The sequence below is a fragment of the Petaurus breviceps genome, unplaced genomic scaffold (assembly GCF_028583685.1).
Source record: "Petaurus breviceps papuanus isolate PSGF00001 unplaced genomic scaffold, PetGlider_PUasm1.0 187, whole genome shotgun sequence".
NCBI classification, from domain to species: domain Eukaryota; kingdom Metazoa; phylum Chordata; class Mammalia; order Diprotodontia; family Petauridae; genus Petaurus; species Petaurus breviceps.
This window is the reverse complement of record NW_027185799.1, coordinates 25,140,610-25,164,965: the sequence shown is the minus strand read 5'-3', so window position 1 is coordinate 25,164,965 and position 24,356 is coordinate 25,140,610. Positions and strand designations below refer to the sequence as shown.

The window sequence follows — 24,356 nt, the reverse complement described above, 5'->3', positions numbered from 1 at the left end:
CATTTTGACTTTATTTTGGTATTCAGTGTAAGATGTTGTTTCATTAGGGGCGGCCAGGTGGCTCAGTGAGTAAGAGCACCGGCTCCAGTGTTGGGACGACCTGGAGATCAAATCCCGGGCTCAGACACTCAGCACCACACCCAGAAATGACTGGCCGTGTAATCTTGAGCAAGTTACTTAACCCTGATCGCTTAAAAAAAAAAAAATTTTTTTTAATGTTGTTTCATGCCTAGTTTATCATATTATTTTGTAGTTTTTCCCAGCAGTTTTTGTTAAATAGTGAGTTCTTATCCCAGAAGCTGGAGTCTTTGGGTTTATCAAACAGTAGATTACTATATACTACTGTGGTTTGTGTACCTAATCTATTTCACTGATCCATCACTCTGTTTCTTAGCCAATACCAAGTAGTTTTAATGATTGCTGCTTTATAATACAATTTAAGATTTGGTATGGCTAAACCGTCTTACCTGGAATTTCTTTTCATTAATTCCCTTGATATTCTGGACCTTTTGTTCTTCCAGATGAATTCTATTATTTTTTCTAGTTCTAGAAAGAGATTTTTTGGTAGTTTGATTGGGGATGGCACTGAATAAATAATAAATTAAGTAGAATTGCCATTTTTATTTGAAAGAAAAATTAAAGATGTTAACTCAGTTTTAGAAATTTTATTTTCTAAGAGACCAGTTATCTTTTTCGAAAAATGCAATATTATATTCCTTTTTTAGTCATTAAGACATGGGGAGATTGATTATGAACAAAAATTTGCTTCTATATACCTACAGAAATTTTAAACTTAATTTCAAAGAAGAAAAGTAGGAGAGCTTGTTATAATGAGGGTCCTAATGTAGAAACTATCATGTTTTGATTCAGTTGGAGAATTACATAATTTATTTTATTCCTCGTTTAATTGTGCTTAATTTTAATGTTCCAACTAGAAACCGTAATTTTCAGTATAAGTAATTGTGTTACGTGTTTTGTTTCAAAATGTCTTGTATGGAGATTGCTGTAGATGTACTTACTACATTTTTTGTCTCCTAGATATCCAGAAAATGGCATTATAGAAATGCCTCCCCAAAATCTTCGACCACGAGCGAGAAAAACTCTGAAATGGAATGAATTAAATGTAGGGGATATGGTAATGGTGAACTACAATGTAGATACTCCCGAAGAAAGAGGATTCTGGTATGATGCAGAGATTACCATGTTGAAGGAAATCTCAAGGACTAACAAAGAAGTTCATGCAAAGATTATGCTAGGGTAAGATTTACTTTGCATTATACCTACAGAATTAATCCAGGCATGCATGTGTTAAGTACAGAACTCTCCAAACAACATGCTGGAACATGTTGGCCAAATGTCGCCTTCTAGCATTTGGAATTTCTTGCTCATGATAGTAGTCATTGGTCTTTTTCAAAAATTTTTGAACTTTCTTATGAATTTTCAGTGTTAAACTAATATTTATACCTAAATTAAGAATCATATTTGTGTTAAGCATGATTACTAAGCTTTTTTGCCAGAAATTAGGGCTTTGTGTTTTGGTATGATAAAGGAATAGTGATTGCCACCAGCATTAACATTTGACAGTTACCAAGGTTTTGTTTGGTATGTTCAGGAAAAATATCTGGTAGTTAATTTTGTGAGAATAGAACAAAAAGATTTCTACCTTTAGCTCTTTTTTTTTTTCAGCTTCATAGGACTAAGATGTATTGTTTGTTTCATAGATTGCCTTAACCAAAAAAAAAAATTTATTGCCTAGTCCAGCCTACTGTTGCTGAGCTTTTCTGTACTTGGCTATGCTTGTTCTTAGACACATTCTGTTGCCAGGAAAATATTTGAAGTCTTTCTGGCCTGATAGACTATGCCAGGTCTGATGTTATATTGACCTAGCCTACAAGAATCTCTAATTTCTACAGAGACAGTGCAAGAATGGCAGAAAAGGGGGCATAGAGAAGGAAGAATTATGTGGTTTTGTGAGCATCTGAAAACATCAGTTTTATTGCTGGCACTCTGAATGTGTAATCATTTTCCAGTGACTAATGAGTCATATTCAAGGAACTGAACTCTATTAACATTGTCATTTTCACTGTAACTGAAAGCATAACATATAGGACATTTACAGCTAAATGGAATAATGAGGTTCTCCTTTGGGCAACACATAATTAGGAAGAGGAGGAGTTGTTTCATTCCTATTCCTAAAGGCAATAAGAAACATAATTTCATAGGACACATTCATCCCAATATCCCGATGTTCCTGATGAGTATAAGAAAAATAATACCATGAAGAAATGCATCTACATCTATTGCAAAGGAGGAGAAGATAAATTCTATAAAGAATTTGATAAGATTGTCTAAACTAAACTAATCTTTACAGAAGTGGTTTAGGGGAAGATGGCAAAAAACTTTTTTGGTAAATATAGTTCAGGATAAAGAAATGCAAAGGGTTAAGGCTTTTAGACTACAAAGAATCCTGACATCTATATATAATTAATAACTTCTTCAAGAAAAGAGCTGAAATTTTCTGGACCTGACAAACACAGAACATCACAAAAAACCCAAACTGACCGTATCTTAACAAACAGGAAAAAAAGCAGCTATAGTAATGAAGAGTCAGGAAAACCTAGGTTCATCTGTCCCTGATGTGTACTGACTCTGTAATATTGAGGAAGTCATTTAACTCTCACTATTCTAGACAACTGCCTAGGCTCATAAATTATAAAGAATGTGCCAAAATACATTGGTAAAAGAAGTTTCCATACTCCTGACTCAGGAGTTCTCTTTATCAGTGAAATCACAGATCCAGCCTCTATCCCTATTACTGATTACTAATGTCAGAATCATTTCTGAATCAGATGTCTTAAGCAGTCAGAACATTGATTTGCTTAAAAAAATATATACCATGTTTAGAAGATAAAAATGACAATGCATAGCTTGAATTAAAACAGTACCAGTCTGACCTATTTAAATCGACTCAAAAACTGGGAAATGAATATACAGACATTATGGATGGATGGATGGACTGTTACCAATTTGGAACCTCTCATTATATATAAGAAACAATACAAAATAAGTTACCCTTGTTATTTTATGCTAATTAGTAAACACTGAGACCATTTTCCTGTCATCATAGTTCTAATTTATCTTTTTTGAATCACTCCTTTGTTGTCTATCACCAATAGTAAAAATCTCTGTGTGTCATTCATGCAGATGAGTCTCACTAATCTTTTTTTTTTAAAGCAGTTGGGATTAAGTAACTTGATCAAGTTTACACAGCCAGTTTTTTTGTGGGGGTGTTAAGTATCTGAGGCCAGAACTGATCCTGGGTCTCCCAAGCTGTCCCCCCTTCCCCCTACTAATCTTTTGACCTTTTAAAATTTCACCAGCACTTCGTACATTAGCACCTAAGTCTATAATTAACGTACCTGATGGCATGGAACTATAGTAACCTAAAGAATTACATTATTGGCATTTCAGGACACATTTTATATTTCTATATATTAAAATTCTTTCCTGTCTTATAGCTATGTTTATGTGGACACAGCTGGTATCACATGGATTATCTTGTGCAGAAACAACTAAAATTACATGCCTAGGCCTTATACTTTTTTTCTTGTGTATTGTCATGTAAGTGAGATAATAATTTAACCATCCTTATCAACATTGCATTTTCCTCTATTGTCTTCATACATGGAAAGCAGCACATTCCTGAACAAACCCTCCCTGTTTCTTCTCTCTTGTCACTTTTGTTTTTCTTTTACTCTTCATTTGAACTATACTACCCTTTTTTTGAAGTTTTTCCTTTTTATTCTCCAAATCCTCCACTATTCTTTTGAACAAGGAAAGACTAGGCCCACTTCTTGGTGTATATAAGTTTACTTTTGATCGAGAGGATTGAAATACTAACTGATTTCTGCTTTTACCATTATGAGGAATGGTTTTCAGATTGGAAAAGGTAGAATAAAAATTTTAAACAGGGGCAGGTAGGTGGTACAGTGAATAGAGCACCAGCCCTGGAGTCAGGAGGACCTGAGTTCAAATCTGGCCACAAACACTTAATGCTTACTAGCCATGTGACCTTGGGCAAGTCACTTAATCCAAATTGCCTTGCCCTCCCTCCTGCAAACCCCCCCCCCAAAAAAATTAAAGAATTGAAAGTGAAGGTAGGTTTTTTTCCCCCTTATTTTAAAAGCCCAGGAGAAGTTGAATCTAAAAGCAAATGTTATTTTTGCATTGAGTTTCAGTTTAGCACCCATGAAATACATTTGTCCATAGATATATTTGGTGGTTATATTCACAAGCTAGCCCAAAAAACTTTTTAAGCATTATGTGTTATGGCTGAGAGAAGAAGCTTGGCTTAATGGATAGAGGCAGCCTTGGAATGCGAGAGACATGGGTTTCAGTTTAGTTCCCTGACACCTGCTGACTATTAGTGTCAGTCTTTCAGTAAATCAATCATCAGTCAGCAAACACTCATTACGTGCTTGTTGGGTACCAGGCACTGGGAATACAAAAATGAAATTGTCCTTACTCTAGAAGGGCCTATGCTTTATTGAAAGAGAAAAAGTACAGGTTATATATACAGAATACATGATCAGAACTGTGCTTAAAAGAAAATCAGTTTGGCAAGATACTTGAGGCAGATTCTAATTGGGAGATCTTTGTTTAGGCAAGAGATAAGGCACTAAACTAAGCTGGTAGCTATGTGATAGTAAAATTGGATAAAGGAAAAAGAAGAATTGGGGATAATGCCAAGGTTACAAACCTAGGAAACAGAAAGAATGGTGATACCCTCGGCAGAAATAAAAAGGTTCAGGGGCGGCCAGATGGCTCAGTGAGTTAAGAGCACCGGCCCCAGTGTTGGGATGACCAGAGATTGAATCTGGGCTCAGATACTTAGCACCCACCCAGAAATAACTGGCCGTGTAACCTTGAGCAAGTTACTTAACCCCAATTGCTTTAAAAAAAAAAAGTTCAGTAGAAGGATGGATTTGGGGGAGAAATAGTGTGACTTCTGTTCTGGATGAGCTAACCGTCAGGTATGTGCACTAGATGACTAGAACATCCAAATCAAAAACTTCAATAGGCAGTGTTGCAGGCCTGGAGTTCAAAAGTAAGACTGGGATTAGATACATTTAGAACTGAAAGCCATTTGTGTCGGGATGATACTTAATTCCCACTGATGAGGTCACCCAGAAAGAGTATAAAAAGAAGGGAAAAGAGCCTTAGCTTATAATGTGGTTAGGTAGTGTGATATAGCTAAGATAATAAAGCAGGTCAAGGAGCAGTCAGGTAGAGATGCATAGAAGAATGACAACTCTGAAAAGACTGTCATATTTGGCATTTCAGAGATTATTGGTGGGGTGACTAGGTGGTGCAGTGAATAGAGCACCAGTCCTGGAGTCAGGAGGACCTGGGTTCAAATCCAGCCTCAGACACTTTAACACAAAAATTAGCCGTGTGACCTTGGGTAAGTCACTTAACCCCAATTTCCCTGCCTCCCCTCTCCAAAAAGCAAAAACAAACAAGAGATTATTGGTGACTGGAGAGAGCAGTTTCAGTTGATGGCTGAGGTCAGAACTAGATTTAAAAAGGTTGAGAAGTGAATAGGAAAGGAAGAGGAAGCAATGTGTGTAGATAACTTTTTTCTAGGATTTTGGCTAGAAAAAGGAAGAATTATGACTTGAGAGATTAGCAGGGTCTTTTAGTAAAGGGTTTTTTTTAGTGATGGGGGGAGATGGCTAAGTAGAAAGGCAACAGAGAAGGAACCAATAGATTAAAGATTGGTAAATTATATAGAATAATGATGATAATTATATGATAGCTAACAATTATACAGCATCTCTTACATGCCCAACACCATGCTAAGGGCTTTACAGATGTTAAGAGGTAAATGCTATTATCACCCCAATTTTACAAATAGGGAGACTGAGGCAAGCAGTTTAAGTGACTTGCTCAGGATTACACAGCTAGTACATGTCTGAGATCAAATTGAGCTTGGGTCGTCCTGATTCCAGGCCTGCCACTGTGGCTATCTGCTGCACCACCTAGACACGTGAGTTGTAGATCTTCATCTGTAGAAGGAATTTGTTTTGGGAGTTCTTTTCCACACTGGTGAAATAACAAGTCCAGAGACTTGTGATGCTTAATCATAAGGGAGGAAAAAGAAGTATCTGAAGCACAATATTAATAGTACTATAGAATCTTACAACTACGTATAACATTTCTATAGAAAAATAGGAGTTTCACACAACTGTCTCATAAATGGACTTTGAACATAATCCATTTTGAGGTTGACTTTCTGATACCTTACACTATTGCCTTGTATCTTCTTGCACTTTTTTTTTTTTTTGGCTTTTTGGAGGGCAATTGGGGTTAAGTGACTTACCCAAAGTCACATGGCTAGTAAGTGTGTCAAGTGTCTGAGGCTGGATTTGAACTTAGGTCTTCCAGACTCCAGGGCCAGTGCTCTGTTCACTGTGCCACCCAGCTGCCCCTGTCTTCTTTCATTTTTATTGGCTCATCCATGCCCTTTCTGTAGAGTCTGAAAAATTCTATTTTGTTTGTCTTTGTTAGCCAGTTAGACTGGTTTGACCTTGCTTAACTGAACCCAGAAACCTGGTGTCTCACTGATCTCCAACTGCTTTTACACTTGGCACAATTAGAGTTAAGTTTCTTGGGTCCTGCCCCTCATTCCTTTTTAGGTTACCATTGGCCAGAATATTCCATTGCCTTGCCTTACTGGTGATGGGACAGTCTCCTATTACTGCCATGTCAGCTCTTTGTCTAAGAACTCTGTGGAAGTTTAAGCCTGAATGGCTTTGAGGCTTTCGCTTGGAGTTTGCATCCCACTGAATGTCTGAGGCATCCCACAGTGCACTGCTCTCTGGACTAAGGGCATCACTTTGTGGCACTTCTAGAACAGCTCCTTGCCCTTTTTTGCTTCATTTTTTACCTACAACTTTATAACCAGTATTGTCATTGATACTTAATCAAATGATGAAACCTTAAACTTGGAATAAGGTGATTTAATTTAATTCTTTACACATATTCTCTACACAAATAGAAAATCCTCTTTTGTTTTAACACTTGTTAAAAAAAAGGTCCTAAAATGAATGTATTGATCCACTGTCCCATTATAGTAAGTATAATACAGTGGAGGTAATTAAGTCTTTGATATCTTAAAGGACATGATAATTGTGATTCTAATACATAGGTTTTTAGATATAGGACATTAGGTTCAATATAAGACCAAGGTATGCCTTTAAAATTTTTCTGAACTAAATCCTTTGCCAACTTGTTTTCTAGAGGAAAGAGCACTGGATTAAAATCAGAATCCCTGAGTTGGAATTTTTTCTTTGTTTACTACCTGTGTGATCTTAGTCAAGTTGTTTAACTGCCCTGGGCCTTGGTTTTACCATCTGAGAAATTAAGAATTTGAAATATATTGCTGGGGTTCCCTCTGGTTGTAGATCCTCTGATCTTTCTTAAAAAGGGGAAGACATACGGGATTCTATTAATTGAGAGCTTTTGTTAGTTGGATTCCAGTTAATAGAAGGTTAGTGAATTACCTTTGTCCTACTTAGTTAAGAAGGAAATTTTGACTACTAGACATGTATTAAAAAAAAAAAAAGGTAGTGCTGATTGTTAATCATTTTGCAAACTGAATAAAGTAATGGAAAGACTTCATGTATAGACAAGGCAAAATTGGTTTAGGTTCAAAGCATCATAAACAAGCAATAGAGTTTAACATGTTAATAATTACATGTATTTCATAGGAGACACCATGATTTGGCAGCTAGTCATAGGAAAAGAAAGTTGCCAATAGAACGTAAATTTTTGAGATCTACCTCTAGGGTCTAAAGCTCTGTCTCTACTATGTATACTATATGCAGATTGGGAGTAAGGGGAAGACTTGTGTTTTTATTCTAACCCTGAATACCTCCAAATTATTGTGGCACTGTGAAATTTTAACTGTATCCCACCAGGTTGCACAGTTCCAGTACATAAAATATTATATCTATGTCAGATGTTGATGTACTACCCTTGGTACCTGTTTGAAATTTCATAAGATGGATTCATGCCCTTTTTTATTAGGGTAAGAGTCTTGGTGTCAGTTTGTTAATTATTGGGAAAACCACCATGTAAAATCCATGCAGTTTTTAAAAATCTTCTATAAGCTTACCTGTTTCACTTTTTGAGAAGACATTAATTTCATCTAACAAGCTTATTTAAAACTTGTTCCTTTGCCTAAAATTTATCTTACTTTTGTGTAGTCATGAAATTAAATTTAGTGAGCTAAGTGCCCCATGTACTGAAAAACTGAACCAAGGAGTAAAGTATTAGAACAAGAAATAATTTTCTCAGATTCTACAGAGCATATAATCCACTCTTTTCTGTTAGGCCACCCTCCCTGCCAGAGTCATTAACTAATGACTGAGAGTAGATTCCACTAATACTTTTAACATAGACTTTATGATTTATGTTACATAAAAAGACTATAGTCTATAAACTTAGTGATCATAGACTAAGGATAAATAGTATCACATCAGTATAATTAATGTAACTTATATTATAATGTATGGTTATCCCTTCTACTTCATGGGGATTAGAGGCTTGACACCCCCATGATCTGGAAAATTTTTTGGCTCTCCCTTCATACCAGAGAAGAAGTCTGAATTATTATGGTATTAAAAGAAAAATGTTGGTATTATACAATACTATATATATATTTTATGCATTTCTGAATTTCTAAACGTCTTCTGTTTGTCTGCTGGCCTTTGTATATCATCTGTGACTTCCACAAAACTCCCTCCAAAAATTCCCATTTAATTTCTTATGCTAACCCTCAGTGGGGAAAGTTGCAGTGTAGAAGGGATAACTATACTAGTTGCAATGTAACTAATATGTTTTTCTTAATATGTTTACTATTTGTAAAGGATATAAGCAAAACTTGTCAAAGCTTAAAGACTAAATTGTATCATACTTGGAAAAATAATGTAACGTATACTTTAAAACTACATAAAGACCAAGATAGAGTAACTAAATTTTGGAAGATAGCAACTAAATATTTCCCAGTTTTTGAATTGTCATTTTATTCTAGAAAACCAGTCTATAATCCTTTTAATTGTTTTTATATCCTCTATTTAATGCTAGTGGAACACAAACCCTTAAAAGCACTTTGCTGGTGAACTAAGATCCAGATTAATAAAGTGGTACTGCTAACAAGAATATATAAAAAGGTGCATTAAATTAATTAATGTTTTATGTGTTATAACTCTCTTCAGACAAGATTTTTTATCCATTTTTGAGACATTTCTAAGTGAAAATTTTTGTGATTCTCCCCTTGAGTATCCTTAACATGGGAAATGTGCTTTCAGTGAGTGCCAGTTGTTGGTCCAAGAAAGTATTTTGACATTTACTGCATTGAACAGGAGATGCTCCATTTTCGTGTATGAGTTTGTCTCTTTTATTGAAAAGTCGCTCATAAGTAGGTTTTATTGATTTCAACCCTAGGTCTTTGATCATGGGCATCAAATTGTCTCAGACCTCACTGAATTACCCTAGAAATGTCATAGAAGATTTTTTTTGCATTCTTTCTGGTAACTTCGCTGTTTTAGGAACAATAATGGTTCTCTTTCTCCAAGTTATTTGCATCTGCTTTGTACTGCCTGCATGATCTTGGAATATTACTTCTCACTAGGCCTTAGTTTCCTGTTCTGTAAAATAGAGGGTTGGTCTGCTTGATGTAGATGACCCCTCCCACTTTTGAATTCTTTTTATTGCATTGCCATTGATAGGTTATCCCCTAAAATATAAGGAGGGCAGTTATCTGTATTATTATTAACTGTCTGCCTCTTATTTTTCCCAGGGTTCCCTGTGGTTGTGATTGTTCATGCAACCCATTTGACAGAAGCATAATCCTAGTTTCGTGGAAATACAGTCAGAAGAGAACTCTGAGGACTTGTAATTAAAGCCCTTCATTTTCTAGATTAGGAAACTGAAGGAGGCCTAAGGAGGTTAGGGAACTTTCTCTAAGTCACACAAATAAGTAAAAGGTGGAATTGAATGCAGTTATTCTAGCACCTGAGTCAGTACTCTTTCTACCTAGTGAGCTAAATTACACCATCTCAGAATTGGACTTTAGGTTAGTCTTGATGATAATCTCATAGCAATATTATATAGAAGATGCATTTGTTGCTCGTTGAACCTAATTCTTTCTATACCTATTATATTTTTAATTTAAAATTTTTTATCAGTGTCTTTTGTTTTTACAACATTTTCATTTAGAGATATATCTTTTCCTCCCTTTCCTATTCAGAAAACCATGTCATGAAATAATTTTTTTAAAGATAGGACGAAAGTAATTCTGCATACCCACCCAGTATATCAATGTAGTCTGATATTACTACAATATTCCATACCTTCCACAAGAAGGAAGAGATAGCAAGTCTTACTTTTAAAGGTTGCTGTCTGAATCCAAACCTACAAATAAAAATTTCCCAGAGATCACTCAACTTTGTTCCTCTTTTGTTTATCACAATAAAAGAACCTCTCCTCCTTCCCCATGATTTCACTATACTTCATGAACCTTAAGCTTCACTAGTAAAAAAATATTTTGGATAGCAGCTATGTTGTTAGCATCATGTAGTTAACATTAAGTGGCAGGCATAGTGTTTAATCTTATTTTTCTGACAGTTAGGGGACAAAGATAACTGGTTCAGTAGTAACTTCAAAGTGGTTGGTGTAATTTTTCAAATATGTTAATAAAACTCCCTTTTAACCCATTTACTACCTCTTTTTTTGAACCAGACAAACAGTTTATCTGTTATTTCTTTGCCTTCCATCCGACGTTGGAAGTGCTACAAAAACTTCAAGGAAGAAGAGAAGAAACTAGATAGTTAATCTACAAACTAAAGAATCAGTCTTTGGTTAGTTTCTAAGTGATTCTGTTAAATAAGAAAACCTTAGGGATAAGAACATTCTAAGTTATAGTAGTACAATACTATGGCTTGCTCTGTGGCTTTGAACAAATTAAACTTAATTTGTTCTTTTGAAGTGATAAAAGACTGTGATAAGATTGGCTTTTGGTGTTATTTCAAATGCTAATCAAGTAAGAGGAAAAGGGGGAGATGCTTAGTTAAAACATGTGGCTTTGGTGAAGTGTAGGTACATATTTTAGAATTAGTGCATTTAGCAGAGAGTCAGACTAGATATAAGACTTAACTTTCAGATCCTGTGCACCTTGCATATCCGTTTATTGACTATTTTTTAGGTGATCTTAGGCAAGTTACTTATGTTCCCATGACAACCTCATTTTACTTATCTATAAAATGGTCCTTAAGGACTAAGGTCCTTGAAGGGCTCTGACATTCATTGAATCTGGATTAAGTAATATCCGTTGAAGAGCTTTGCTTCCTACACATTTAACATTTTCATGGGTTTTTCTTTTTTCAGCCTAGTAAATAATCATCCCATTTTTTGCTGTTCTTACTTAAAACAGTCAGTCTCTTTCACTTGGTTTACACAAAAAGAAACATGGCATTTTTTTCCATAAAGTTATCTCACATAGAACTTCATGCTTCTAACATTCACTTTTTTATTTGGAAATTCCTTGGTTATTGACACCTCCGTGTTTATCAAATACCCTTACCGTTGATTGTTGTATCTGCAGTTGGTTTACTTTTTATGGTCTTCTACTCTAAAATAAACATATTTCCGACATCTTAGTGAATATTCTTCAGTCTTGTTTTCACAGATTCCAGTTATTGCCTTCATAATGCTGTGTATTTCACTATTTTTATCAGTTTGTCACTAGTAAATAACTTTTCAAGACTTATTTGAAAGGAAATTGACTTTGCTCTTAAATAGTACCAATAAAGCTTCGCCATTAGATTTCTTCCTAATGCAGCTTCATTGACCTTGTTTTCCCAGTAGGGTTTATTCCAGAATAACTATCATATCAAATTTTTATAATACAGTAAAATAATTTTTTACCCAAAGAAATTACCGTGTTTCCCCGAAAATAAGACCTCCTTTACTGTGTAAGATTCCTCTAAAATAAGCCCTCCCCCGAAAATAAGCCCTATTGAGATTGCTACTGTAGTGAAGGTGATCCCCTGCGCTACACGCTACATTACGGTACCCTCTATATGCACCGTCCACCCCCCCCTCCCCCTGGGTGAAACACATGCCGCGCTCCGAGCTACATCCAATCAGAGCTGCAGCAGTGAGTGCATCATCTTGTTCTTCCCCAGTGATTTGCTTGCTGGCGCCATTGAGAGCAGTGCCGCGGAGGAGAGCTGAGGCAGGACAACATAAGCCCTCCCCTGAAAATAAGCCCTCTGGTGTTTTTCTTTCCAAAAAAACTAATAAGACAGTGTCTTATTATCGGGGAAACACAGTACTTTGAATCATTAATACATAATCATCAAAGTTGACATAGTCCTCCAAAAATGCGATTTTGAAGTTATTAATTCTCCCTTTGGGATCTTATCTGTGAATGCATGTTTCACTTTTAGTAGAGAGTAGAAGCAAATCATGGGTATGTAAATGTCAGTTTAGACTTGTCTCTTCTAATTGCATTGTTAATAATATTATAATACATGTTCAGGAGATTTTTCTGAAACTCTTCTTCCTCTATCTGTTTGACACAACTAACAATTTTAAAATTTAAGACCCATGTTATATTTAATTTTCTAAAAAATCTTGAGCTTAATAATCTTTTGTAAAAATGATAAAATATAAAATGAGGGACAGAATTATTCATTCTTAAACCATCTTTGAGAAAGCAGATCCAAAAGGTTAACAACCAGATAAGCAGTCAGTAAGTCTCTTATGGGCCAGCTACTGTGATAAGTGCTGAAGAGACACTGTATTTGCATCTCTATTTCTATTCTGTGTCCATTTCATGAACTATTTGAAATTGTACCACCTTTGGCTGTTTTCCTTCCTTCTTTATTTTTTATGAGGTTATTGTGCATATAGTTCTGCTGATTTCAATCTGCATAATCTCATAAATTTTTTCAATAAATTTTCTAATAATTTATGTTCATCTTATTCCATAAGCCATTTAATTATTATGCTATTATTCAAACTTTCTCCAGTTTTTGGACATATAAGTTGTTTTCCACTTTCGGTTGTTACAAATAGAGCAGCTATGAATATTTTTGTGTACAGATAGTTTCTTTTTTCCTTTTTATGATATTTTTAGGATAAGAGTCCTCGCAATGGAATCGCTGGGTCAAAAGATATGATCAGGTTTGTGACTATTATTACATATTGCTATGTTGCTATCAAACATTTGCCAGTGTGAAGTCTCACCTACTCTGTATTAAAATTCCTTTTTCCTTATAGCCGGAACATTGGAATTTACCATTTGTTGATGTTTTTGTCATTCTAATGGGTATAAAGTTGTCTTTTATTTACATTCCTTTCATTAAGGACTTGGAGTGTCATTTCATGTGGTTTTAAGATAATATGTTCTTCATAAATTTTCTGTTCATATCCTTTGACAGTTGCATATAAGCAGATTCTATATAGATTATATATTCTGTATAAGTTCTGGACTTAAAATCTCTTTGCAGATTTTTTTTTTAACATTAAGGACACTGGCACCCTTGGAGCCTAACATAGCATTAACTTTTTCAGCTGCCATGTAACATTGTTGATTCGTACTGAATTTATATTCTACTAAAATTTTCAGGCCTTTTGTTTATGAATCTAAACAGACTTCTGCATCTTGTGGTTCATCTTGTATGTTTAAAATACATTGTTTAAATCCAAAAGAAGACTTTATACTTATCATCTTTATTAAATTTTACCTTATTACATTCGGCTCAATGTTCTAGCCTGTCAAGAGCTTCTGGAATCTGGAAATCCCAACTGGATATGCTTTGTTAGCTATTCTTAATAGTACAGATTTGAGTAGTATGGCTTAGTATCAGAGTCACTGATAAAAAATGTTAGATAATACAGAGTTAAGTCAAGGCCATTTGAATACTCCACTGAAGAGCTCCTTCAAAGTTGAAATGAAATCATTAATAATTACTCTTTGGGTCTAGCCATTCAGCCAGTTCTGAATTTACCTCATTGTACTGTTACCTAGACTACATCTTTGCCCATAAGGATAACATAAATCATATGGCTTTTCTCCCTTTCCCCTCCTGTAGTCCTCTCTCTCAGGCTTTTTCAGCTTTCCCTCTCCACACTCTCCATTCATCACAATGGCAGTGATCATTATATTCTGAAGTAGCCTCAACTTTGTAACCCAAGACAGAGGCATTACCTTCCCTTTGTTTAATCATTTTTGTTGTCAAGGCTAAGAAGACTTCTGTGAAAGACAAGCCCTACCGTGTTTCCCCGATAAGACCTATCCCGAAAATAAGCCCTCCCCTTACTGTGTAAGATTCCTCTAAAATAAGCCCTCCCCCGAAAATAAGCCCTATTGAGATTGCTGCTGTAGTGAAGGTGATCCCCTGTGCTACACGCTACATTACGGTACCCTCTGTATGCACCGTACCCTCCCCCCCCCAGTGAAACGCACGCCGCGCTCCAAGCTGCATCCAGTCAGAGCTGCAGCAGTGAGCGCGTCATCCTGTTCTTCCCCAGTGATTTGCTTGCTGGCGCCATTGAGAGCAGTGCCGCGGAGGAGAGCTGAGGCAGGACAACATAAGCTCTCCCCTGAAAATAAGCCCTCTGGTGTTTTTCCTTCCAAAAAAATAATAAGACAGTGTCTTATTATCGGGAAAACATGGTATGTTAATATTGGCTCCACTGGCGACATAGATCATGGCAAGCATACTTTCACAGCAGCTATCATCAAGATTCTGGCAAAGGGATGTGGGATCATGTTTAATAAATATGGAGATATCAACAATGACCCAGGGTATCAGTGCAGCCCATATGGAATATAGCACAACCACCTGATACATTTACATTCACTGACCACAATCCCTATGTGAAGAACATGAACATAGGGACAACCCCTGAATCCTGGTGTTGGCCAGTGATGGCCTCCTGCTCAGACGAGGGAACACCCAATCATTGCTGAGCAGAACATAATAGTGTTTGCAGACCAGGCAGATGTCATCCAGGACAATGAGATGGTTAAGCTAGTAGAGCCAGAAGTAGGCTAACTCTTCACTGAACTTAAGTATTATGGGAACAAGAAAATCTTACCATCACTATTGGTTCTGTCCTCTGTGCCCTCGAGCAGCAGCATCCAGAATTGGAGGTGAATACTGTAATTAATCTACTGGATGCTGTGGATACTCATGTTCCTTTGTCCAGTCAGGATCTTGAGAAGCCCTTCCTGCTGCCTGTGGAGTCTTTGTCCCAAGCTGTGACATAGTGAATGGAACTGAGGGAAAAGGAGATAAGTGTGAATTCCTGGATCACAGAAAGAGGATGGCACATTGTGTTAAAAGACATTGACAAGTTTCACCAGAACTTGGATTGGAGATGAGGATTCTAGAGGGAAGACATCTGCTGGGGCATGACGATGATCAAACTGGGCTCCATTTGTCCCCATCAAAAGGTGGAGATCAGTTTTACATTCTCAGCAATGAGGATGGTAGCTGTACCGAGCCATTTGTGTCATGCTTAATTCCATTATTGCCTCACATGATACAGGGTCTGTCAAATTATTCTGCCCTCTTTGAAGAAGACAGTCATGCCTGGGGAAGAGTTGAAGCTAAACTTAATCTTAAGACAACTGGTCAATAATATCTGCTATACCTGAGGAAGACAAGAGACATTTAAGAGGAGCTGAGCTCAACTTTGACCATATTTTCCTCCTTAGTACGTCACTGATTTGAGTCCAGAAACTAAAGTTTAGAAAGTAAAAAATAACCCTAAAGAGTTTCCTGTTGTCTGTAGCTTAGTTATGTATGCTGGTAGTATATCCTGGGACTAAGGAACTTGCAGATTATATGGAGAAATAAAGTGTTGTGTCAACAACTTTATTAGCAATCTGTAGAAATAATGTCTACCAAATTCACTTGTCAGTAGCCTGGCTAGTCTAATAACCTTGTCAGAAAAGAAAATCAAATTAATTTGACATTTGTTCTTTTTTTTATTTTTTTGAGGGGAGAGGGTAGGGCAGTTGGGGGTTAAGTGACTTGCCAACAGTCATACAGCTAGTTTTTTGTTTTAAGTGTCTGAGGCCGGGTTTGAACTCTGGTCCTCCTGACTCCAGGGCTGGTGTTCTATTCACTGCTCCACCTAGCCACCCCTCTTGACATTTGTTCTTAACAAAGTCATGCTGATTTTGTGAATACTGCTTCATCTTCTGAATCTTTAGTGACCATCAGAATTTTGCTAGGAATCAGGGTCAAGCTCACTGATTTATAGTTTGTAGACTACATGTTCTTATTTTTTCAGAAAATTAGGAAGCAGTTGTCTTTAACCAGTCTCAGATCTTTCATAGATCACTGGTGTCTCAGCAATCACATGTCAGTTCTTTCAATAATCCAGAATGTAGTTCATCTGTGTCTAGTGCCTTGAACTCATTAAGGGTATGTTGTTTTCCTGGTTTTCTAAAGTATCCATTCCTCTTTGGCCATTTGCATTCTGACCATTCTAGTATCCAGAATCATTCTCCTTGGTAGAGAAGATAGGAAAAAAAAGTAGTAAGCCAGGTCTGCCTTCTTTATTTGTTGTCATTGTGAAGCAATAGTCCTGTTTTATTTTTACACCCCTATCCATCTAGCCCATACAACTTGTCAGTTGCCCTGTCACTGTCTGCCTTTAAATCAGACCTGCAAAGACCAGGTTCATCTCCTTGAGTTAATCCATTAGCTGTTAGAGCTCTGCATATTTTGTTACTGGTGAGTGAGTAAATGCGAACTCAACTTTCCCACTCTGTTTACCTGGTTCCAGACTATGCTTCTTTTTTTTTTTCCAGACTATGCTTCTTATCTGTTCAACACCAGATGTTTTGCTATTTCTTTTTGCCTCTTCCTCCCTTCAACTCTTGCTCTAGAAATAGTAATCAAATCACTGCAGTCATTGCTTTTGGAAAGTATGTGACAAGCAACTAAGTAACTGCCCTTTATCCCATTTACCTTTCTTGTGATTTTCCCTAAATCATCGCTCCATTTCTTGGTCAGTGCCCCTTTGCATGTGTTGTCTTTCCCTATTAGAATATAAGCTTTTTGAGAGTAGGAACTACTAGGCTAACTTGTGTTTTTCTCCCAAGTGCCTAGTGCAAGGTAAGTGCTTAATAAGTGTTACACATTCATTCAAAATAGATTTTTAAAAATTCTATCCTCATCTCTGTTCCTTTTCCTCATCTCATCCTGAGTCCTTATACTTCTGGTATTCTTTGTTATAAGACCATGCAATGCTTCATTCTTCCCCTGTTCTAATCTTACTTCCAATCTAAATATATATTTCTAAGAAATCCAGATTGCTTGATGAGTTTTTCAGAACATCCACATTGGTCTTATTAAACAAATTCTACTTTTTCCTCTTGGTCAGAATTATTTCTATTTTCAGATTTTTGTTATTGAGAGTTTCCCATTACTTCTAGATTGACTTCTCTCTTAGGAATTTTAGTCCCCAGGAATCTATTTATCTTTTCTCTGAGCCTTTTGAAATTAGTTATCCCCAAATATAAGACACTTGTCAGACTTTACTCAGCTTTCCTCTCCTCTGCACAAATTCTAGGAGTGGTTATTTCTCCCAAGGGCTCTGATAATTTATACTTATAAGTTTCTCATTATTGGTAAGAGTAAATCCAAAATAGAATTCTCCTGTCCTGGGAGAGAGCAGTGATGTAATGGGATAGAGTCTGATTTGGAGTCAGAAAGATTCAGACATTTACTAGCTTCATGATTTAATCTCTCGCAGGCCCATTTTCCTCATCTATAAAATATGAATAGCATGTATCTCACAGCGTTTGGGTGAGGATCAAAATGAGATAATATATGTGAAGCCCCATGCAAACTTTAAATTGCTATATTAATGTTAGCTATGATCATTATTATTACTTATTCATCCTTTGAAGGCAAGTTAAGAAATTATTGGCAGTTTTGCTTTAGACAGATAACCAGGTGGAACAGTGGATAGAGCACTGGACTTGGGATCAGAAAGACTCCTCTTCCTGAGTTCAAATCCATCCTCAGACACTTACTAGTTGTGTGACCCTGGGCAAGTCATTAATCCTGTTAGCCTCAGTTCCTCATCTGTAAAATGAGCTGGAGAAGGAAATGACTAACCACTCTAGTATTTTTGCCAAGAATACCCCAAAAGGATCACAGAGTCAGAAAACTAAAATGGCTGAACAACAACTGCTTTAGACAAAGAGAATTCCAAAAGATCTTTGGAAATTTGAAGTTTTGCTAAGAATTCATTAAGACATTGAAACTTCAGTATGGAAGATGTAAGTAAGGATTGCAAAAATTATGATTCAGGAGAAAGGAATGAGAGATGCCAAATAGTTGTGGAATATACAGAATCCGTACACTGAGACATTCTGAACATCTCTAGGAAATCATCACCAAGCACTGAGTATGAATACCATATAACATTCACCCAAAAAATTAATTTAATTGTAATATAATTCAGAGACGTCTCATTGTTAATGTGGTAACGATTTCTGAATCAGTGGTCAGAACATGATCAAAGATCAAAATTAATATAAAACTTAATTAAAAATAAAAAAATGAACTTGGAATTAAAACAATTTCAATTAAAAAACCAGATGAATGAACAATGGATATTGACAGTTATAATAATTTCATGTGGAAGTTTAATCGAAGTAAATCAGTTACTTTAAAGAGGAATGGAGAAGAGACAAAAATAAGTATCTGAATTAGCTAAATATGTTATCTTCTTGTCAAACAAAAGGATTTGGCAACCAGGAACACATGGTTAGGATTTATATTGTCATTTGTAAAATCTTAGAGTGACGGAATATTATGGTCAATATTACCTCATAAAACAACAGGAAGCAGTGAGGGGAAAAATCATTTTAAAGAAAGCTTAACAAGAGACCCACCTGGTAAACATCATCCCTAGGACATTTAAAGATACTTCTGAAAGACAGAAAATGGGGGGGGGGGGATCTGCAAAGGTTTTATGGGCAGTGAACATTTGGACTCTTAACATAATATTGAACATGCTTCTTGAGGAACTGGAACTCCCACTGAAGGAAACAAAGATTAGAAAAGTAACTGTGTGAGACCAGGTACCCATAGAAGAGGTCCATGCATGAGACAACATAATTTTAAAGGCATTGAAGTCGATTCTCAAATTCTCTATAAAAGGAACAGTACCGATGATGAGATGTAGAAAAAACATCACATGAGAAAAAAGACCAAGAAAATATCAGTAACTATGAAATCATGTGCTTTCTTTGCCATATACATAAAAATTGAGACAATTTATATCTATAAATTTGATTAGCCATGTTTTGTGAAACATATATACATGTATATACATGTGGATTGACAAATCTTAGTAACACTTGTTACATGAATGCTACAATTCAGTGTATCCACTCTGTACCAGAACTCAAAGATGCCCTTAAAAGGTACATAGGTTCCTTGTGAGCTTCAGGGGAAATGGCCTTGGCATAGTATATCACAGCAGCCCTTAGAGATTTGTTTAATTCCATGGACAAAACTTCCTCCAGTATCCCACTTATTATTCTACTGCAGTTTGCAGAGAAGGGTGATCAAGGACAATATCTTCAACGGGATGCTAATGAATGTTGGGTACAAATGATGTGGGTGCTACAGCAAAAACTGGAAGCTTTAGAAGGTGATTCTGTTATGGAGACAGATAATGCATCACCTGCTGCAGCAGCCCAAGCACCTTCTAAAAAGAAAAGCTTAATTGATCGTTTATTTGGTGTTGAGTTTGAAACTACCATGAAATGTACAGAGACTGAAGAAGAGGAAGCCACCAAAGGGAAGGAGAACCAGCTTCAGTTCAGCTGTTTTATCAATCAAGAAGTCAAATATCTGTTTACAGGACTTAAATTGAAACTTCAGGAAGAAATCACCAAGTAGTCTCCAACATTGCAAAGAAATGCTTTGTACATAAAATCTTCCAAGATTAGCCGACTGCCTGCTTACCTTACTATTCAGATGGTTCTATTTTTTTACAAAGAGAAAGTTCTTAAGGATGTTAAATTTCCTCTTGTGTTGGATGTATATGAACTATGTACACCAGAACTTCAAGAAAAAATGGCCTACTTTTGGGCAAAATTCAAGGATCTAGAAGACAAAAAAGTAAATCAACAGCCAAAGACATCTAGCAAAAGTGGTGGTGCACAGAAAGAAGTTAAAATATGAGCCATTTTCTTTTCCTGATGATATTGGCTCTAATAACTGTGGTTATTATGATTTACCAGCAGTGCTAACACATCAGGGAAGGTCTAGTTTTTCAGGCCATTATGTATCATGGGTGAAAAGGAAGCAAGAAGAATGGGTTAAGTTTGATAATGATAAGGTCAGCATCATTACACCAGAAGATATCTTGTGGTTATCTGGTAGTGAAGATTGGCACATAGCGTATGTTCTATTATATGGGCCTTGCAGAATTGAAGTAATTGAAGAAGAAACTTCACAATAATCTTCGTTTTAGCTGTCTCTGACTAGGTGTGGAATAAATATTGTTCGTTGATCATTTCTAAACCCCAGAGCTTTAGAAGAAATTTTAGGTGGTTCTACATGGTTTCCCCAGACTTGAAATTTGTTCCATGTATTAACAAAGAAAACTAAAAACAGGATACACAGAAAAGAGTTATCTTTGGACTCTGCTGCCCCTGTATAAAAGTAGCAAGCAGGAAGACTTTTTTTTTTTAAAGGCTTATTTCTTGTGTAATGGAAATGCCTTTCAACCACTACCTTCTGTCCTAGTGTTTTAATTTCTATTTCTGCCTTTTCCAGCCCAAGATTCAGCAATCAGATATTTATTGTACACCTGTTATTCCATCATTTGTTGTTATTCTTGCATGGTTCAGACCACCATTTAATAGCTGCCCATCCTTTCTGCCTTATCTGACAAAGTTTTGCCAGAAGGTGGAAGGGAGAATGTTGTCCTTGTTGTGTAATTCAGTGCTGCTGCCCATAGCCCATGGAAACATGGCTACAATCAAGTATTTGTCCAGCCTGACCTGCTGAGTCAGTCTGTTCTGTTGCTGGCATTTCATGACTTCAAAATAAATTGTGATCAATAATAGTAAAAAAAATAAATTTTTTGGTATGTTAAAAAAAATACACTTTCAAAAGTGTTTACAGAAGACAGTTCTCAGTTTTGTTTTGTTTTTTAAGCAATCGGGGTTAAGTAACTTGCTCAAGGTTACACGGCCAGTTATTTCTGGGTGTGGTGCTGAGCGCCTGAGCCCGGGATTCGATCTCCAGGTTGTCCCAACACTGGAGCCGGTGCTCTTACTCGCTGAGCCACCTGGCCGCCCCTAAGCAATTGGGGTTAAGTAACTTGCTCAAGGTTACACGGCCAGGTGTTTCTGGGTGGGTGCTAAGTGTCTGAGCCCGGGATTCGATCTCCAGGTCTTCTCAACACTGGAGCCGGTGCTCTTACTTGCTGTGCTACCTGGCCGCCCTGACAGTTCTCAGTTTTAAAAAAAAATTTATATGGTTTAAAATTACTCTAAAAACTATTAGTAACATATAGTTAACATGTATTCAAAGTGTAAAAGGTAACAAAATTTATCCAACAAGTAGCCCATAAGAAACATTTTGTCACTATAATATGTCATAGAATTAAAACCAGATGTATTTATTTGAAAATAAATTGTCTTTTCTATTTTTTATAAGTAGGACATGAAGACTTCATTCTCATGGTAGCAACCACGGGAAATCTAGACATATATTTAGCCCAATAGCAATTAGGATGCTTCTTTTCTAAACAATATTTAATCTGACCATTTTAGACATAGTTAAAAAGAAATCTTTGTAGCATTGAGTTGCTGGCCAAAATTTTTAAGAGGGAAAGAAATGGAGAAGGTACAATAGTGTAAACAAGGTAAGCGATTTGTCAGATACAAATAGTATTTCTAATGACTAAAGAATTTGTCACTTGTCCAGCCTTGGTGATAAGCTTCTCTGTGTACTTAACCAAGTGGGGCCTCAGAAAGTAGGTTCATTCTGTTGCCAGGCCATGATTAAAACCTTTCCTGTATGGTAAAACCTACCAGACTTTGTTCCTTTGTTGAAGCCTTACCCCTGCTGGAAAACAGAGACAAAAGAGGTGGAATTAAGAAGAATTAGGCATTCTCAGCACCTTGAGCACAGGGTGCTTGAGTGCTCCTTTAAGAAGTAAGAATCCAAGGAAGAAGAGTGTACAATGAGAGATGAGTCAATCAATAAGCATTTATCAAGAGTCTACTATGAACCAGAAACTGTTCTAGGCCTTGGGATATAAGTGGTGGTGTTTACTCATTTCAGTCATGTCTTATGCTTTGTGACCCCATTTGGGGTTTTCTTGGCAGAGTGGTTTGTAATTTCCTTCTCCAGCTCATTTTACATGTGAAGAAACTGAGGCAAATCAGGGTAAAGTGACTTGCCCAGGGTCACCCAACTAGTAAGTGTCTGAGGCCAGATTTGAACTCAGGAAAACGAGTTTTCCTGACTCCAGGCTTGGCACTCTAGCCATTGTGCCACCCATCTGCCTAAGATTCCCTGATATAGGGATATAAGTGCAAAAAAATCAAACAATCTCTGCTTGATTATATTCTGACAAGTGGGACAGGTACACATACAGATATATGCAGCATAAATAGAAAGTGTATAAACAAAAATAAATACAAAGTAATTTAATGCAAGGTAATTGGGAAGGAAAGAGTTGTAGGGATCAGGAAAGACTCATGTAGGAGCTACTACTTCAGCTTCATCTTGAAGGAAGAGAAGAATCGAATGAACTGGAAATGGAGGAGCACATTCAAGGCATATGAGACATCAGAGCAAAGTCACGGGGCATGAAGAGATGAGAGATGGAGTATCCTATATGAGGACAGGGAGAAGGCCAGTTTGTTTGAATCAGAGTGTGTGTGTGTGTGTATGTGTGTGTGTGTGTTCCTAAAAGCAATAGAAAACACTAAAGTTAATTGAATAGGGGAATAACATGGTCAGATGTATGCTTAAAGAAAATTATTTTGGCAATACTGTGTACAATGGGCTAGAATGGTGAGAAACTCAAGGCAGGGAGGCCAGTCTTTTACAGTCCCTTAGACAAAGTGATGAGAGCTTTAACCAAGGTGGTAGTTTTGTTAATAGATAGAAGATGTCTTCTGGTAGAGATGTTTTAGAGGTAGAAACAGCAAGATCTGGCAACTGGTTGGCTATGTAGGATGAGGGAGAATGAGGAGTGAGGAATAAAATGGATAGTGGAATTGGAAAACTAGAAGGATGTTGGTACCTTTGACAGAAATGGGGAAGTTTGGAAAGTTTGGGGAAGAAAGATAATAAGGTCAGGTTTGCACATGTTAAGAAATGGGTTAGACAAGCAATTTGAAATGTTCAGTAGACAGTTGGAGAAACAGCTGAAGCTCAGGGGAGAGGCTAGGGCTGACTATATCTGTGAGTCATCTATGTAGACATAATTTTTAAGTCCATGGAATGTGATGAAAGATGAAACAGAGTGATTACACCAGGACAAAGAATAGAAAACTTTTAACCTTTGTGACAGTATTGCCACATTCTTACTTTTAGAAAAAATGATTAAAATATTGATATCAGTGAAGAACAGTGTTATGGTAACACAAGTTCAAAGGAACTGACAAAAGCTGCTTAGAAAAATTGAATTTTGACATTCCTTTCCAAGGAAGAAACTGCCTGTTTTCAGAATTTAAGAAGTGAGGCTAGCATAATAGTTTTATGATATTAAAATAACATTTTTCAGGGGTGGCCAGGGGGCTCAGCGAATAAGAGCACCGGCTCCAGTGTCAGGATGACCTGGGTCAAATCCGGGCTCAGATACTCAGCACCACACCCAGAAATAACTGGCCGTGTAACCTTGAGCAAGTTACTTAACCGCGATTGCTTAAAAAAAAAAAAAAAAAATTTTCTTTATAGAAACTCCTAATTATTACAATAAAATATTAATGGTTATTTAATAAACTAAAATTGGATTCTTGACCATTTAAATTAGATTATAATTTTTGAAAGCTGGCCCTGTTCAATTACAAAGGATTAGTATGTTGCAGAAGAGGGTGGGAATTGTATTGTCTTTTCATTTTAATTGACAGTTTGAATTTCATCAAATCTTCTATTAGTTTTTGACCAGAGTAATCAGATATCATGTAACGACTATAATTCTCCCCCCAAAAATATGAGATGTTTCAAAATCAAACATCTTTTTATAACCCTATTTTAAAATATATGGACTGTTTA

At 36.4% G+C, this 24,356-nt stretch overlaps 1 protein-coding gene and 1 pseudogene across 1 annotated transcript in view; both read left to right on the top strand.

Annotated features, from left to right (window-relative positions):
- The window catches only part of UHRF2 (ubiquitin like with PHD and ring finger domains 2), a 202,437-nt gene that overhangs the window by 111,361 nt on the left and 66,720 nt on the right, over nt 1-24,356 (top strand). The window contains exon 4 of the mRNA XM_069090760.1: nt 1,039-1,257. Coding sequence (XP_068946861.1) covers nt 1,039-1,257 — 219 coding nt within the window. The remainder of the gene's footprint in view (nt 1-1,038; nt 1,258-24,356) is intronic.
- On the top strand, nt 15,396-21,200 carry LOC138163224 (ubiquitin carboxyl-terminal hydrolase 14 pseudogene; annotated as a pseudogene).